Source organism: Macrosteles quadrilineatus, unplaced genomic scaffold (genome assembly GCF_028750875.1).
Source record: "Macrosteles quadrilineatus isolate MER2022 unplaced genomic scaffold, UCM_ALF_1.0 Scaffold_7__1_contigs__length_78375512, whole genome shotgun sequence".
Classification (NCBI taxonomy): domain Eukaryota; kingdom Metazoa; phylum Arthropoda; class Insecta; order Hemiptera; family Cicadellidae; genus Macrosteles; species Macrosteles quadrilineatus.
Genome location: NW_026542600.1, coordinates 38,484,413 through 38,503,839, shown reverse-complemented (window position 1 = coordinate 38,503,839; position 19,427 = coordinate 38,484,413). Strand labels below are relative to the sequence as shown.

Sequence of the window (19,427 nt, the reverse complement as noted above, 5' to 3'; positions counted from 1 at the left end):
TTGCTGTGAGAATGATATCTGGTAAACACAATACAAGTTTATAGGTGTTATGAAGTGTCTCTTCCGTTGTGTAGAGAAACAACACTCACACCCTCATCCTCTACAACAAAAAACTTTCTAAAAGCATTGTGTAATGTCTGTAAAGACCTGCGTGGCTCATATACGAGCCTGTCGGTAATGAAAGTTTTTTAAATGTAACTGGCACCAATGGTTTAGCCTTAAAAAATCTGCACAAAAAGTGTAATTATGTAACTAAGTTAAATATATTACAATTTATAGATTAGGGATATTATTTATGACTGTATAGTGAACTATAGTTTTTTCTTTAGTTTTTATTATATTTTTATTACTGAAGCAACAGTTTATATTCCTCCAAAAATAAGGAAAATTTCAATGAGACAAAGATCTAATCTGCATCGCTACAACAAACTGACTCTCTGACTTAAATCCTCAATCTAATTTTGTAACAATGAATGTTAATGATATTGGTGTATTCAACTAGAACAGGTGGAATACAATGAAAAAAGGTTAAAAATGTGAAAAATTTATTTGTAAAATACTGTAAAAATTAATAGTAAATAATCAAATAGTTTACCCATTAATCCTTTGTAAGGCATATTTTTCAACACATATTTGTTGGCACATTTTTGCAAACCATGAAAATTTGTCTAGCTTAAATAATGGGGCCCACTTTATGGGAGGGAAGGTGTCTTTAACTAGAATAGGTGGAATAAAATGAAAATAGGTTAAAAACATGAAAAATATATTTGTAAAATACTGCAAAAATTAATAATAAATAGTCAAATAGTTTACCTAAGGCATACATTACATGGCATATTTGTTGACATATTTTTACACATTTGTTTAGCTTAAATAATGGGGCCCACTTTATGGGAGGGAAGAGCATTGGTGTCTTTAACTAGAATAGGTGGAATAAAATGAAAATAGGTTAAAAACATGAAAAATATATTTGTAAAATACTGCAAAAATTAGTAGTAAATAGTCAAATAGTTAACCTATTTACCATTTTAAGGCATACATTACATGGCATATTTGTTGACATATTTTTACACATTTGTTTAGCTTAAATAATGGGGCCCACTTTATGGGAGGGAAGGGCAATGTGTCATCCCATTTTCCTTAAAAAATATTGCAGAACAAAGACAAAATTGTCAAAATGACGTTTGAAAATGAGGGTATATAAAACACTTATTTTAAAAAAGGACTACAAACAAATTAATTCAAACTAATGAAAAAAAGAATCTAACAAGATTTGGTCATTTGCAAAAACATTTCTAACCTAAAACATAAAAAAATATGTAAAAAAAAACAGAAACATGTTTCACAGTGCATGAGTTAGAAGGTTTTTAAGAACATATTTTTAATTATCATGAAATGACTAATGAAACGGTCAGGATTAACACCCTCTGGTGGAACAATATTCATAGGTCGAAACAAATGTGGAGAAATAGTTCTGACAGATGTCAGATACAAATAGTGTACTGTACCTAACTTTTTACCACCATAGTAACTTAGGGTTGATGAATGTAAAATAAAGCTAACCCAGTTACAGGTTATAAAACACACATAAATACAAAATCAAAATGTGCCTAATAAATAATAAAATAAAAATAAACACAACAAAAACTTAATATCACATAACAATCACTTATCTTTAAGTATTATAAGTTCAAAACAATTGGTTATTTGTGTCTATTCACTTCATAACAAAATAGTCTTTATAGTAAAAAACGAGATCTTTGTAGAGCCTACAAGGAAAGACCTTTGGCAATTAGTGCAGGTACTTTGTTATAAACACCACAGTTTAACAGCTTATGAGGTTACAAAACCAAATTTCAAATCCGCTAAAACTTCAGAAAATACTTGTAAATACGTAGTCTTAATGCTTTGAGCAATCATAGTAGTGAATTTAAAACGTATCAAATTCCAATAATCCAATTGATCAACTGAAATAGATTATTGTAATGCAGTTCATTTTTTAACAATAAATTACAACTTACAAGTTACAATTACAATTTACAAGATTATTTCCTTGGTATAAAAGAAGAAAAAAAAGCTTCTTGGATCAACAAAACAATCAATTTACTAAAATTTGAGAAATCGTTTCATTGATGTTAGGAATAACTGCCATTGGTAGATTATTATGTTGAATTTAACATAACTTTTAGTTTTTGGACTAAAAATTTGCTGTTCCTAGACAGTAAAATATTACTTGTGGTCTAAATGTTGTCACATGTTTTGCAATTTTGGTTTGGAGACGGATTCAAAATTGTGATTTTGACCATCACTGATTTTTATCTCTAGTCAGTCATGATTACTCCCAATCCAAATGTGGGCCTGGTCTGTTTCCTTCCCCTTCTGTCAGCATCTCCTCGGTCTCAGGTGACAGCTTTTTAGAATAATGGAGAATGTTTCTGTCACTCCCTGCACTGTACAGTTCCATTCTGTGTTCGTTGAAATAACAGGCGTTGACACGATCATAATGGCCAAATAGACTATTTATTTTGCGGCCGTTGTCTATTCTGTAAACTGAAATCTTACATTTCTCGGGAACAAAACAAAAACTGTGATTGCTTGAACCGCAAGTGGCAAAATCTATAGATCTACCTTTCCTGACATTGGCCGGCTCAAAAGTAACTGGGGTTCTTTTAAATGTACCCATATCCCATGAGTAGACTTGGTCGTCAGATCCCAAGGAAATTAACAGCCTTCCGTTAGGAGTGAACTGAAGGCCATTAACAAGGCCCTTGTGTGATACGACAGAATCCGGTTTTTTGCACTTATCTTCGTTAAGATTTTTGTTTAGGATCGCCAGGCACGAGCAGGTTGACCGAACGTCCCAGATTCGAATGGTGGAGTCATAGCCGCCTGTCGCCAGCAAGTAGGGGTTTGCTGGCGACCACTTGCAGCTCAAGACACAGCTTGTGTGCCCTCTCAGTTCATGGCTGTGATTACCCGACACCAAATCCACTATCTTGACTTCTGAAGCCGTGGTCGCAACTGAAAAAAACCACTTAAGTAAAAGCTCGGCTTAGATCATCATATATTTACAAGTTGTGATAATTTATTTAAATAATTTTCAATCATTCTGGGTCAAGCTATCATCTTCACAATGTAAGAAGATCGGACTAAATTGAATGATAAACAATAGAATACTATGAATAGTATGGAAAGGTTAATCTGTCGGTAAGGTTTTTGTTCTGGTAACATCATAATATAGTCCAATAATTAAGAGCCATAATAACTTCAAAGGTGGCGGAGTACTTGTGAGTGTTAATTCTTGAGTTTTTAGGAGTACTTACTTTTTAAAAAAGTACTTACTTTTATCACTTTGTTTACATTGCCACTAGGGATGGTCAAGTCTCGAAATTTCGGGAAATTTTAAATCTCGTTACACGAGACGAGATTTCTTTTTGGCCGAGATTTTTATCGAGACGAGAATAAAAAAAAAATTAAAAACGCCTGCAGAAAGTCAATGCAATACCCGCAATACAGGAGCGTGTTGTAGTTGCGTTTCCTTTGCGAAGGCGTTCTTATTTAATTAATTCTTTGAATGTAAATATTACTAAATTATTTTAATAATATTACTTTAATAACATTTAAGAAGTTTTGTTAAGTGTAAGCAGTGTGAGGAATGTTTTATTACTATAAAAAGTCAAAACAAGTAACTATTTTATAAAAATTAATATTGCTTTTATTTTATGATTTATTTTATTTTAGGATAAGTTGAACTCTATCCTAACTGATATCACTATGTTTCCTAATCGTAGGCATTTTTAATAAGTTAGGCATGATTAATAAAAAAATGTTATGCTGATGTTTTTTAATAAAAGATTGTAAATATTCTTGCCTATTATCATTATTTTTGTATTTAAATAGTCACCTAAGAATGTTACAAAATCAGGTAAAAATTTTGAACGTGCATTTCCCGTTGTGTATGAGAAGGGAAATCCCGTCTCAAAATTTTATGAGAAATAAAAAATCTTGTCTCGTCTCGTCTCGAACTAAAAATCCAATCTCGTCTATCCCTAATTGCCACTTTATTGGTTTGTTTAAGACTTAATGTGTTTATTATTTGGGCAATAATAAAATGCCAAACCCATTCATTTATGATAGATATTACAGGGTGTATACCATATTTTGAAAGTGAAATTACAGGTTTTTTCCTAGTTTTCAAAGTTTTTCCAGTGTCCCGCTTGAATTTTTCCCACATGAACATTATATTAATTCCCGTTTGGATGTTTAGTTCCACTTAAACCATAACCAATTTAAGACTTGCAGGTTAAGTATTATCATACATCACATTTGTATATATGACGACCACATCAAAATATGACTTAGGTTGGATTGGTCCTGTAATGTATTAGGTTAATTGTTCCAAAGTTCAGTGAGCTAGTGTTGAAAAAACAATAACCCTTATTATGTTAATTGTTTTCATTAGTAATCATTCAGTCTCAGGCAGTGCTAGAGAAAGGTTGTGTTTTCCTTGTTATTAGCTACTGTACTACTAGTTTTGAGGTTATATCAAGATGGATTGTGGTCAGTGCACTGATAGTATTTTGGACGTGAAGGATTTAATTACTTGTTCAGTACTTAACTGTAAATCTAATTATCACTATTCATGTGCGGGAATAAGTCAATAAATATTTAGAAAAATGACACTTATTCATAAACGGGAATGGAAATGTCTAAAATACAAGTCAGGGAAAAAATGTGATTTAAAAATAGATGTTTCTGAAGATAATGAAGAAAATATTACAGAGGTATAAAACTTATGAAAGATGTGTCCAAGCAGCTACAAATTCTTCCAACACTAAAGGAGGATTTAGATAAAATTAAAGAAGACATCAAGGAAGTTTTTTATTAAAAGTCAACACTTCATAAGTGAACAGTGTGAGGATATTATCCACAAGCTGGAACTTATACCAAAACTGGAAGAAAAGGTGGAGCATCTACAGTTGGTAATTCAGTGGAAGGATGAAGAGATTCACGATTTGAGTATGCGTCTAAGCCAATTAGAGCAATACGGCAGAAACAAAAATCTAGAAATCAATGAAGTAACTGAAAACAAGAAGGAAAATGTGGAAGAAATAGTTGTGCAACTTTAGTCTACATGACTTTTAGATTACCTCACAATCACCTATTAGACTGTTAACGTCTGATATTAAACAAATTACCTGCAACCAACGGAGAACTCGTATTTGCAGGAGACATGTGAATTTGGTAGATGGAGTTCAGATATCTCCACATGTGATGAGTCTTCATGACATTGGTATCCCAGAGACGGACACACCTGTCTTCTCCACCAGTGATAAACATCCCTGTAACATTGTATACGGTCTTAGCTGAAGTAACGTTTAAAATTTACAGCGCTTATCATACACAAAGGCTAAGCTTTGTGGTCTTACTTTAATCCTTTTTTTTTGTCATAGGACGCTAAGCACGAGCCTGGGATTAATGTTCACATTACTTCAGGCTAGACCTAGGGGTTGCGGCATTATCACTTGGACAAAATCCATTGGTGATTTGGCGGGATTTGAACTTGGGACCTCAAGAACTGAAGTTCCGCGCTCTAACCACTAGACTTGCTCCCTCCCCTTTAATCCTTCTATTAAGACTAATAAACTTGTGAAGAGCCAATACAATAGTGTAAAAATTTTTCTAAAGGATTCAATTCATAAATCCAGCAAGAACTGTTTTAAACCGTGTTTAAAACTAAATAGTCAGGTTGGGTAGCAGGAAAATATTTCAGTTCTTGCGGAGAGGCTGCAATTTTAGGTGGTTATAGTATACAAGTTTCCGAACCTAAAACCGCCCAGACCCCAATTTTTAAGGACCTCGGTCGTCCGTAATGACGTCATCAAAATGGCGGCCGTAAGAGGATGCTGGGTCCCCATGAATTGGCTATAACGACCGAATGCCTGAACCGATTTTCATGAAATTTGGCACACAAGTACTTTAAAACATTATCTCGGCCCAGGTTGTCAATGGTCGAGTTTGATAAAGTCGTTTCAAAATGGCGGCCGTTAAAAGCTAAAATAAAAAATAATCTTTCAGTGTTTTGTGTTCTTAACTCCCTCCAGAGATCTGCAGCAACCTATTCACTTTCCTTGCAATCAAAGGTTGCATTACCGTCCCTGCATTTCATGGAATAGGCAAAATACCTCCACCACAGCAAACCTGCATATTCAGTGAGTTTCCATTACCCTGATTTGATTTTCAATTAAATCAATTTCAATAACATTAGGTTTCATGAGTACCGAGGTTTGCTGCTACAAGGAGATTAATAAAGTGAGTTTTTATTAATATATTAATAGCTTAGTTTAAAATAAATAAATTTGCCAAGTTTCATTAAAATATAATCATAAACAAGCAAACTACAACAGTTTATGTACTCTCCGTAATAATAACATATGGGAATTTTAAATTTAAAATATTTTGTATTTTCTCCGTAATCAATAAAAACGCTTCAATTCACTAAATTATTTGTTTGATTAAGATCTTCAAAATAGTAGGCCTACTAGGCCTACTTTATCGCTAAATTGAGATAGGTACACATTGTGATGTATTTTAACCTGAATTCCAATTGAATGCCTTATTACTGACTACAACTAAGGTACCAATGTTTGGAATTTACCTGAATCGAATGGATACCACTGTATAGATTCAATACTTGTTACTGGGCAGTTAGGAGGAAGCTCTCCGGTAATGGTTCCACAATGAGTCACTGGGTAGGATAAAACCTTGCTTCCATTGGAGTAAAACATGTCATATATCATCACAGTGCCATTCTGGTCACCCGACAGCAAACTAAAAAATATAGTGAGACTGAAAACCATCACATGTGACTATGCTATAGTCTCTTATATCATTAGAAAATTAATACATTGAACAAAGCAATTGGAGTTCACACATAATTCTTAATTAAACGCTACTTGGATGTTTTTTAACCAAACCTATCCAACTATCCGAACCCCAACATTGAATCTCAAATTATTCAAATCAAATTTATTTTGCGAAAACATAAGCTCACTCTGTCTTTTAACAATGAGTCATACCCTCTACCCGTCCTGCTCATCATCCGTTGCTATTGTTCTGTCAAAGAGATTAGCTGTGCTTGTCTAATGTGTCATATATTCAATGACATGTATTTTCAATACAGTTTGCTTACTTTCTGTTCATTACATTTATAGGGTGAATGTTAGTAATTGTGAACTTGGGCAATTGTGAACTAGATCTGCTATTTCTTAGTTTATTTTTCATTTTAGTAGAATATGATGTTATAACACGTTCGCTACTGCAATAGTACGAAATTTTTCATTCACATGGACCAGTGACGCACATATGATAGAATGGGGGAGCCGAGGTGGGGGAAGCCCCTGATGCTATTTGACCTGTTAATTTGTGCTCCTCAGTTTTTTATAAAATTAACCTGGAACTTCTGTGCTTTACGAGTTGTGTTTTATATCTAAATATCCAGTTTTAATTTCTGTTCAAGATTTGGAAACCAGTTTTTTGTTTTAATAAACCGGTTGTAAAATATAAAGGAATTTTACTAATAAAATCAAGTCCCTGCAAATATCAGAGATAAGATTTGGCCAGAGATAAGACGGCAGCTAGTAGCAGTACAGGAGCTGACCTTTGGAACAGATAAGCAGCTCTGCTTCTACATAAAGCAGGTTGTTTGTTAACATGTTACATAAAGTTTGACAATAGATAAGGAAACCTCTGACTCTACCAAAGTCGAATTGTTATTACTACACCTTTTCTGATTTGTTTACTAACATTTATATGTTAGTTTTTATAAAGTTTTAATTGATGCATGCTCATATTTTGTACTGGTAAATAGGAAATTGAATTTAGGATGAGATCTGAAAATCCTAAAGTTAGTCCCAATATAAAAATAAATCCTTCTATTAATATAAAGAGTTGTTTTCCTAATGGAGTACAAACCAGGGCCAAAACTAAATCTGCTAGCATTGAAAAACATCAAAATAAAAACAAGCTTGGCAAATCAACACCTGATAAATCATTACTAACAAATTTGAAAAAAACAGAAGCTTTAGTTGAATTAGTAAAAAATAAAGCTGCTATCTCCCACTCACAGGAGTCTCAAACGCAGACACATGTTCATATAACAAAACAAGCTGAAACTCAGACTGATATTAGTAGTATATCTATAGCAAGAACTGACGAACTATTAGGACAGAAATGGTTAACTGATGGAACTATTCAACCATATTTTGATATATTAAATTCATCCATCCTCTCAAATCATGCAGCAATAGCAATAAATCCCGTAATCAGCCATGCTATAAAATGCATTGATGAATTTGCACACTTTGTCGAACCACTTAACCTTAAGAGTAAAGATTTTATTATAATACCAGTCAATGATTCGACAAGTCTAGACCAAGCAGGAGGATCCCACTGGAGTGTCCTCTTTTACTCCAAGCAGGACCACCATTTCTATCACTATGACTCTATGGATGATTTTAACACAACCCATGCTAAGCTGATTAGTAAGAAGTTGGCACGTTTTATCGAAGATAAAAACGAATCCGGGTTTTCAAACATAAAAGGCCCAAAGCAGTTAAATAGTTATGACTGTGGTGTGTATATGGTGTGTGTAACAGAGATGTTGATATGTGACATTATGAAAAACAAAAAGATCAATTTACACAACATTCAGAATTTACTTCTCTCTGAACCTGACTTGATATTAAAACGATCTTGCATGGCTTATGTCATAAACAACACACTAATTTCAAACAGCACATTGCAGGAGCTCATCACTAAGCAGATCAGCAACCTAGTGCCAGATAAATCATCTGCACAGTCATTAGAAATTGTTTCATCTAACTGTACAGCCTCTCCTCAGTTTGGGATAAAGTCAGCGCACAACGAGGCCTGGACCCATGTTAAGTTTGGTAGAAAAGGTCATAAAAGGGAAGCTAAAGCATCATATGTAAACACTGTAAATCGTTTTAGCGTTTTAGGAAAACCTGAAAAAGTACCTAGTATAATTATGAAGACACCGTTCTCATATGAGCAGACCACTACTACAACGTTACCGAATTCAAGACATCAGAAGAAAGGTGAAGAAAAGTTAATTGAACTACAGAATAGCCAATCACATAAGTTTTCTCCTCGTCAAGTAAAAAACAAAGATAAACATACACCAACAGTTTCTGTCATTGGTGACAGTCACAGCCGGGGTTTAGCTGAAAAAATTAAAACAGAGAGTCACGGGAAAGTACAGACTACAGGGGTAACTAAGCCAAATGCAAAGTTCTCACAGCTCAGGAGTGACATTTTGAACAGTAGTTTTGCAGATGTATTAATATTGTTTGTAGGAGCTAACAACGCATATGACTCAGATCTAAACGGAATATTCAATAGCTTCAAATCGGTTTTATTAAAGGCTGAATGTAACTCTCTTTTACTTATTAGTGTACCCTTCAGAAAAGACCTGCCGCTCAACCACCCAATAAACACCAATAGATTTCACTTAAATTTGTATTACAATGACTTAGCTGGACAACTGGAAAACTGTCAGTTTGTGGATATAAGTCTATTACCTAACAAGTATTATTCAAAGGATGGTGTACACTTAGCCTATGCTGGGAAAAAACTCTTATGTGAAAAAATAATGAGTACCACAGCCCTTAGTTCCATCTTTGTAACCCCGATAGCACACAAAAATGCCTGTGAATCTGCTGGCCCTGTTACTAGACCTAGGACTCCCACAGCATCTGTTCCGCTGCCTGCAGGAAGTGGAATAACAGTCCTGGAAGCTAACATGAGGGACTTGTTCAAGCACTGCAAGCAAGACTCAACTGTAGCGCTGGCCCACACAATATCATCGGATTTTCATCACCCGAGACACATGACAGCTGGCGTGGCTGTGGCATTTAGAGAGAAGTTTGGACGCCCACAGCCTTCTGAACTGATCTACAGTAGGCTAGCACGTCAGAGAACGGAGGACGGCCCCACCATCTACAGTTTGATCACTAAGGACCAATACTCTGGGAAGCCAAATGAAGCAGACTACGATGAAGCATTTCACCAGCTTGAAACAGATTTTGTGGCAAACAAATTTTCAACCCTAATCTGTTCAGCTATGGGTTGTGTTAGGGACTTGATAAAGCCTCAACATTTTATAAAAAATATTATCCATTTTCACCAGCGAACCGGGGCACGAGTCATTATAGTTTCTTCTGACCAAAAGGCGAAACGAAGACTTTGGAGAGGACTTTCGCACAACGAGTTTGTAAAGACTTTGGAAAATCTGATAGCCTCACACTCATCACTTGCCCCTGTCACCACAACACCCCAGAAGCAACAGAGCAACAGCAACACCTCCATCACACAACAATCACCATCTCCAGAATTTTCCACCCAATGCCAAAGTGAAGTGAGTGATAAAAGCCAGTCCAGTGTAAGTGAGTGCGTAAATGGAGCAGAAAGCAATTCAAGTACCCCGACCAACTCAGATGCAACTCCAGACTCCAGCAGCACTCCACCATCACGTGAACCTTTATCACCTTTTAAAGGATTCAATACACCAACAACTGAGAAACTGGACTACATAACTAGTAATTTAAGCATGTATGATACTAATAGACCTAGCTCTTTTATAAATATTTCACCTTTTTTAGGGAACATGACCCAATTTCCACTCTTAGGAACAAAGTAAGGCATACAAGTAATAATAGTAATAACTTTTGGTTTTTACATCTGAACATTCAAGGTTTTTGTAATCATTCTACAGATCTGTGTTTTTTACTGGAGAATAGTAGCAACAACATAAAAGTAATATCTCTGAATGAACATTGGTTAAACAAATCTAATATTAATGTATTAAATAAGTTAAGTGGTTTTAAAGTAGCTGACTATTTTTGTAGAGACAGAAAACTTAGAGGAGGCTCAGCTCTTTTGTTATCTCAAGAAATTGAATTTAAAAAAAAGAGATGATCTCAAGTTTTTAAATGAAGAAAATAATTTTGAATGTAGTTTTGTAGATGAAGTTTGTGAATGGAATACATTATTTATTTCAATCTATCGTATACCAAATCTGGACATTGATGACATATTTTTTGAGAAATTTGACTGTCTTTTGTCTAAACTTTGGCATGAGTCTAAGTCAAAAAACATTTTAATAGCTTCAGACCATAATATCGATCTTCTAAAAAACAATAACCGATCAAGAAGTTTACAATACCTTTGTTATCAGTTTGGGTTAAAATATCACTTTTTTCAACCAACAAGAATAACTCCAACCTCCAAAACTTGCATTGATAACATATTTTCTAACATGAAATTGATTTCAGATAAAGCTGAAACCCAAATTATCAATGCAGGTGCATCTGATCATGAAGCAATACTATTATCACTAGCTGACTTAAAACCACCCCCCTCAGCTTTAAAAAGATCAAATGTTTCTTTTAAAAGGTCATTTAATTCAGAAAATTTAAATTATTTCAAAAATAGTCTTATTGAATCAGATTGGAAATTTAATCCTTTTGAAACTGTAAATACAAATTATAATAGCTTTTTAGATTGCATCCTGAAAAATTTTAATCAAGCTTTTCCTCTTAAACAATCAAAATGTAATTCTGTTAAACATGCATCCAAAAACTGGATTACACTTGGTATAAAAATATCCGCTGAAAGAAAACGGCTTCTCCATATCGAGTCAAGATGGAATAAGTCTAAGGACTTCCAAGATTATGTAAAAACATACAGGCAAATATTCAAAAAAACAATTGAACTCTCTAAAAAGAAATACAATGATCATTACATTAAAAATTCTCTTAATAAGACCACAGCAACATGGGAGATTGTTAAAAGGGAACTTGGACAACAAAAGGAAAAATCTGAATTACCTTATCATGTTCAAAACGATTCCTTGAAACTTACACATTTGGCTAATAATTTCAACAACCATTTTCTATCTGCACATACATCAGTAGGGTGTAGTCCTAAAGCCAAAGAGGCTCTGAATTTTATAGATTCAAAGTACTACAAAAATACATTTAAATTCAAACTAATTACCAAATCAGAAGTAAGGAAAATTGTATTTTCCTTAAATAACACAAGATCTGTCGGTTGGGATCAGATTCCATTGTTCTTACCTAAGCATGTAATAGATGAAATACAAACTCCTCTCTGTAATCTCATAAACCAGTCCTTAATGCACGGTATTTTCCCAAACAAACTAAAATACTCCAAAATTTTACCACTCCATAAGAAAAATGATAAAAACACTTTAGAAAATTACCGCCCAATAGCTATGCTCTCAAGTATATCTAAAATATTCGAAAAATGTGTTGACCTACAATTGAGAACTTTTTTAGAAGATAATAATATTTTTAATGATTCCCAATTTGGATTTAGAAAAGGATTAAGTGCTCAACAATCAATGACTAAATTAGTAAACTGTGTTGCGAGTTCCTTGGATGGATCTCAGAAGACAACTGGAGTTCTGTGTGATTTAACCAGAGCTTTTGAATGTGTTCATCACAGTTTGTTAATAGACAAACTTGAAAAATATGGAATAAAAAACAAGGAACTAAATTGGTTTTCTACATACTTGAGGGATAGATATCAAAGGACTAAAATTATCAAATTTGGACATACTATAAATTCTAATTGGGAAAAAGTTGAAGTAGGGGTGCCTCAGGGATCAATATTGGGCCCCTGTCTATTTCTTATTTATGTATATGACCTACCAAATGTGTTAAAGATGGATGTATTTCAATTTGCTGATGACACAATGCTGTTATGTAAGGGACCCAATGTTGAATCCCTTCAGCACACAGTAGATACAGAATTGGCCGCTTTAAGTGACTGGTTTAGAGTAAATGGGCTCTCCTTGAACATGGACAAGACTCAAGTAGTTAATTTTCGATCAGATCATAGAAATAGTTTAAAACAGACCACTTTTACAAATCATCAGTTAATGTCTGAGGAGACAGTCAATTTTTTGGGTATTCATATAAACGAAAATCTTGACTGGCTTCCTCACATTGACAAACTACGGAAAAAACTTTCTTCAGCAATATTTTCTCTCAAAACAATTTCTCAAGTTACAGATACTAAAACTCAATTAACAGTTTATCATTCATATTTTTCATCATTAATGTCATAAGGAATACTTGTCTGGGGAAATTCTTGCCATGGTGAGAAGATTTTTAGGCTTCAAAAGAAGGCACTTAGAATCATAGCTAAAGTACCCCGAAGAAGTCCGTGCAAAGTCATCTTTCAGGCTTTTAGCGTTTTGACATTTTATGACCTGTATATTTTAGAAGCATTATTTTGGGTATTCAACAATTTGTCCATTTTCAGGGAGGGTCACACAAACCATAGGTATAACACTAGACATAAGAACCTAATTAAGCCCACTAGCCATAGATTATCACTATTTGAAGCATCACCTCAATATATTGGACCGAAATTGTATAACTTGATTCCTGATCATTTAAAAAACATTGCAAATCCAAAAAAGTTCAAACAAAAATGTAAAAAATGGTTATTGACAAAAACATTTTATTCTTTAAATGAATTTTTAAGTGGAAATTGGGAGGGTTAAGTGTTGAAATTATTTTATTTGGATTTATTACTATTTAGATTTAAGTATTATAATGCATTGACAAATGTCCTGTCATTTTATGATGTAATGGCATTCTGTAAATAAATAAAAAAATAAAAAAAAAATATGCGACGGCCGGCTTCCACCCATAGACTGCCGTCGCATATATGCGACGGCTAGTCACATTAAAATAGACTGACGACGCATATTTGCGTCGGGGTTCTAATGTTATTAAAATGCTTATATCTTTGTAACGGTCTATTTGAAGCCACTGAATTCCCTGCAGTGGTCTACGAAGATGTCTGACGCACAACTGCGTCGCTTGGTCTGTGGATATGATGATTGGTGACGTCATATGATCATTGGAAAAACTGGTCTTTACTTTTCTGCATCACCGTATGTATGTATGCAGTATTTATGATGCATTATCCTCTGTAGCTTTTATATTTGTTCAGTTATAAACTGTTCTTGAATAATCTGTCTTTTTTATTTACTTTTACTTCAAAACACAAACAAAAAAGAACTGTCGCATATATGCGACGTTTGGTCTATTTCAAGAAAACTATGATAATTTTCACTATTGTCTTTGTAGACCGGGCGTCGCAAATATGCGACATTACAAAAGGTTATAAAAAATACAAAAAACAAGAATAAATTATTTACTAACACGATTGTAGCACATTACAATGTAAATGATCACTGTTTTACAGGTTTTCACCCATGGTCTGTGTGTACTGTTAACCAAGTGACAGCCGGTCTACGTGTAAGATTCAAATGTATACCTCGGTCTGTGGCAATGACCGCGGCGTCGCATATATGCGACGCTCAGTAGCAAACGTGTTAAGTTTATTTGGTTTGTTATTTATCCAGGATACATTTAAAAAATACATACATTACATAAATGTAAATATAAATATAAAAAAATATACAAATATACATATCAACACATATGTATCTGCAGCTGGAACTAACAATAAAACCGGTGCAACTACAACAGTCGAATGGCTGGACTAAAGTAACTTCAAAATCAAAGCCATTTAATTGCACCAACAAAGAACATGTTAGAGTAAAAACAAATAACAAATTTGATATAGGCTACTTAGTAATATTTCACATTGATTTGACTTCATTATTAAATAAGTATTATCATGACCACTGGGTAGTTACTTTCATAATAAATAAGACTTAACAACTTACTACTGTCCGTTTCTGTCAACGTCCAAAGTTTGGATGGCTGATGCGTGTTCATCGTCGAATTCTACATGCTTGGACACGGTAAGATCAACAATTGTATTAATCATAATGGTTTTTTTCATGTATTCCTTGTTAACCACTCCATTTTGTCTTTTCTCAATACAAGAAGTAATATTCTTCACGTGATGTCTAATGTTGTCATTGAAGGTAGAGGGGGAAGCACAACTATTGGAAGTGGAAGGCTCCATATCTGCAACATATATTGAATAGGCCTGTAGTCTTATTAAAAATACATTCAAAGTAGGCCTAATTAATCTGTCCTTAGATTAAATCAAAATTTGGTGGATTTAGCTTCTTTTTAATGACAAATTTTGCTTAAAGGAATAATCAGCAAAATAGATTAGTGGAAATTAATATTTTCCATGAAATTTAAATGCAGCCTATTGTGTCAACTGTTGGCCTTCGTTGAAAATAAAATTGAGGAAAGTGTTTATGTTCTACGAAGTGATAAGATTTTATATTAACTATTAAAAAAAACACAGTAAAAAGCAAGAAAACAAAATGAAACAATGTTTTATGTAACAAAAGAAAACTAAAGAGGAGGTGCAGTTATGAGAGTCTTCGTCACCCCTCTAAAAAGGGCAAACATGTATTTTTATTTAGCCTATACTACCTACCCTATTTGTTGAGAGAGAATCTAAAAAAAGGGTTTTCTTGTATTTTAGGCACGTTTAATGACCTCAAATATATATTTTTATACCAAATATTTTATAGGCCCAAAAATGTAAAAAATGTAGGCCCACATTTTTTAAAATCTACAAATCTATAACAAACAAAATGAAATGACTGCCTTTGGTTTACCAAACCGGGTCGATTAAAGAGGCACTTCAAACGAGTCACAACAGTGAACAAGAACGACTGATCCAGATCAGTAAGGTGATCCGAACCTCACTTCATCCCATCTCTAGTTCAGTTTAGTTTATGAAACTTGAATGAAAAAAGAGGATATCCCTGTAGGAATACAACTTGACGTCTTTGTAAATTGATCTCTTTAACATATTCGATAGGCCTTGTGTATACAATTTTATTCTATAAATGTTAGGCTAACTTGTTTGTTATTAATAAGCTAAACAATATTGAAACAATATATCGCAGGTTCTCTACAGAACTGTACCAAATAAGCCAGTTATTTTAAAGACCTCAGTGCAGTGACTCTTCCTGGGGGGGCCTTAATCCTCACTTTACCATGAAAATTATGGACTGGCCCAATTCTTCAAAATGAAACTCATTAAAGGAATTGGCAAAGAGATAGGCTATATTTATTTTATTTTATTTTATTTTACATTTCAAACGGACAACTCCATTTTTTCACTTTTGAACAATAAGAAAGAAAGAACTCAAGATACTGACGAACATGCATATAAATGTTTAACCAAAATAAAAATGCCTAAATGCCTATATGGGGTGGATAGATCGGGTTCAAGTTTCTTAACTGGGCTATCCAAATATCAATTGAAACGAGCGATTGAAAATATCAATGGTAGCTTAATTATAGACTATCGACCTCCGGACCGCACACAAAATTAAATTTTCTTTCAAAGTGTCCGAAATTTCACACTGATTCTAAAAATGGTTGTAGTTTTTCTCGGAAAAGACCCGTTTACCCGGCTAATCGGGAGAACCCAGGAAAACATTTTTATGGAAAATTACATTGTGGGTACTCAAATTAACTGGTAGAGCAAAATGAACAAGAATATGCAAGAGTTTTCAGAATCCAATGGATATTAACGTCAGAGATACGGCCGGAAAGGCGTTGGAAAATCTAGTCTGCGCCAAAATGAAAAATAGGTTGGGTTAGGTTAGATTAGGTTGGGTTAAGTTAGGTTAGATTAAATGTTAGGTTAGGTTATAAATAACATCGGTAGCCTAATGTTAGTAGGTAACCTAACCTAACCTAACCCTACCCAACCTAACCCGAGCTAACCAAACCAAACCTAATCCAACCCAACCTAAGTTATTTTTTGTATTTTTGACACTAACTCGATTTTCTGCCGTTTTTCCGACCGTATCTCCATTAATATCCATTTTATCTTGAAAACTCATGCATGTTCTTGTTCAAATAGTTTTTCCCGTTAATTTGAATGGGTATTATATCAACGACGTAAATCGTTCATGTGGGTACTTGAACAATTTACGCGGACTTCCTTTTTCTATTGCCGACGCTTTTCCGGCTCTTTTTCCTTTAAGCTTAACCCTTTGAGTGCCAACGTCCGGGGAACCGGACGTTTTTAAAACGAGCCAAAAGTGCCGACGTCCGGCCGACCGGACGTTTTTAGAACGAGCCAAAACCGGACGTTTCGTAATTCAAATTCAAATTCAAATTCTTTATTAACTCATAACATCTTTTGGAGTACAATGTACATAGATAGGAGTTTTGTCAATATTTATAAAACTAATACTAAACTGTTATATTTTTGATAAAACTAATTACAATTATTAACACTTTAAAAATATAATAGTAATACTGAACAAAAAGAAAAAATTTATCTGTAAATTCCTAAAACTAAGCTCAAATTACAAGACTAAATACCAGTCTGGTCTGTATCAGAACAGGATATAGGCTTTTGTCCTGTATTTAATTCTACTACAGCAATCTTTCATGATAACATCTGATCTGTTCGTAATGATCGAACAGTTGTCATAACAACCGAATGGATACTCGGATTCTTTTAACCCATATATTAACATTGAGTCGAAAGTTACTAGATGCGATACATCGATTCTCGTTGGTCAAAATATCGAAAATTCGATTTTTACGAAATTTTAACCTACAAATCGCCAGATCGCGCTCGGCATTTTTAGCGTGACCTTCGGGAAAAATCGTCGGCATTTTTTGAGCGTTACTTTTTTTTCTCGCCTGGCACTCTAAGGGTTAAGTTATCTTTCAGATCCTCAAAAATTCTTGGATATTCTTGCTCAGCTCGCTCTAGCGGTTGAGTTAATTTGAGTACCCACAATGTAATTTTCCATAAAAAAATATTTTCGGGGACCCCATATTCCGGTAAGTACCCGGGTCATTTCCTAGAATACGACAACCGTTTTTGGAATTAGGCCTAGCGTGAAATTTCGGACATTTTGAAAATCAATGTAGGCCTAATTTAGGGTGAGGTCCGCAGGTCGATAAAATTACCATATCGATTAGGCCTACTTAGGTAACAATCAATATTTTTAACTAGGATTTAAGTTATCAATTATAAAATGAAACTGTCATAGCCTAACCTAACTAACCAAACTTGTTGATGCTGAGAAAATCAAACGAAGGTTTACTAATCAAATTGATAGTTTCAATCAATTTTAGGGTAGTGTAGCCCAGTTAAGAAACTGTAACCCGATAAATCTGCCTGTGATGAAGAACTTGGAGGGGACATGGTAACCTAACCTCAAACATGGAATCATTAATATAGGCCTAGCCTACAGTGATAGGCCTATTGTAGGCCTAGGCTGTATTAACACGTTCACTGCGGGTGTATCCGATCGGATACGGGCCGTGCGCTGTTCAGGTGCTGCCGTAACCGATCGGATACGCTCAACAATGCCTTTCGTATATCATCGTTTTTGCTCTAGCGTCGGTCGAAGGCAGACCTATTCCACGTTAGCGTGTAGTGGGTGACTTGCTTTTTGTTGTGTAGTAGGTTGGTAGTAAAATTTCCCCATAAAATCCCCGTCTGGCAAACTTAAAAATCAACTTGTTGTCCCGTCTTTCTCCCTCAAATTGGCAATACGATGGGACCGGCTACGTTCCAAGCAGTGCTGCTATCTGTGAGTGTTTAGCGAACTACGTCGACTCTTGTTATAAGACAGGACATCACCGCACGCTATTTGCTATTCGTCATACCGAAATATGAGAGCCAATCACCCGGCAATCGGGTTGGTTTGACGCTGCGGGCTGCGCCGCCCTGGGGCTACGCCTGTCATTTGATGGCCTGCAGCAAACGTGTTAATAGTTTAGTTTGAAAGTGACATGTTCTTTACTGGATATATTCCAGATTAGGCCTACTAATAACCATGGGTCATTATTGAGTTTAAGATACAATTCTTCTTACAGACTACCTCTCTATAGATATGGCCTAGTGCGGTTTCACCTCAGCCTGTAACTTTTATAGAACATACGCGACTTTACTTGAGCAACTAAAACCTTAGACACAGGAGTGAAATTTTCCCAAGAATACTGATGCATAATATGTTATATTGAGTGAGGATACTAATTTACCTGTGTAGTGGCTTTCAATCGTTAAGGGAACGTTTTAGGACTTGTAGTTGAAGACATAACCCTCAAGCAACAACTGTATTGTTCATAATTATTCGCGTTTCGAACAATAACAAAACAAATTAAAAGTTACTAAAATCAAATAAATTATAATAAATTTTCGATTAAATTTGCATATAACTATTCAGTTGTATTAGTAAACAAAACAATTAAAGGAATCGGTTTTTCTAAAGTTTGAAAACTCTGAATGTGTGTGTTAATGATATTTACTGTGTGTGTAGAGGTTATAGGAGGGAGGAAGGCTAGGTATTTTTTTGTTACTTCCACTCCACACACATCTAAAATAAAATG

At 34.4% G+C, this 19,427-nt stretch overlaps 1 protein-coding gene across 1 annotated transcript; it reads right to left on the bottom strand.

Moving 5' to 3' along the window:
• Positions 1 to 746: 746 nt before the first annotated feature.
• Positions 747 to 19,231, bottom strand: LOC128999148 (DNA excision repair protein ERCC-8-like). Its single transcript, XM_054425520.1, has 5 exons — positions 19,080 to 19,231; positions 14,813 to 15,059; positions 6,659 to 6,831; positions 5,199 to 5,342; positions 747 to 3,021 (listed from the first exon to the last, which is right to left on the bottom strand). Exons 2-5 carry the CDS (start codon positions 15,055 to 15,057, stop codon positions 2,336 to 2,338), a joined length of 1,248 nt encoding a protein of 415 aa, XP_054281495.1. The 5' UTR covers positions 15,058 to 15,059; positions 19,080 to 19,231; the 3' UTR covers positions 747 to 2,335.
• Positions 19,232 to 19,427: the final 196 nt, after the last annotated feature.

Bases quoted from the DNA above. Each gene is read 5' to 3' on its own strand.
- LOC128999148 (XM_054425520.1), bottom strand. From the start codon at position 15,057: ATGGAGCCTTCCACTTCCAATAGTTGTGCTTCCCCCTCTACCTTCAAT. The intron at 6,832-14,812 runs GTAAGTTGTTAA...TATATTTTTTAG, and splicing joins GTTGACAGAAACGGACAGTA to TTTGCTGTCGGGTGACCAGA. The intron at 3,022-5,198 runs GTAATTTGTTTA...GGTTTTTTTCAG, and splicing joins GAGTTCTCCGTTGGTTGCAG to TTGCGACCACGGCTTCAGAA.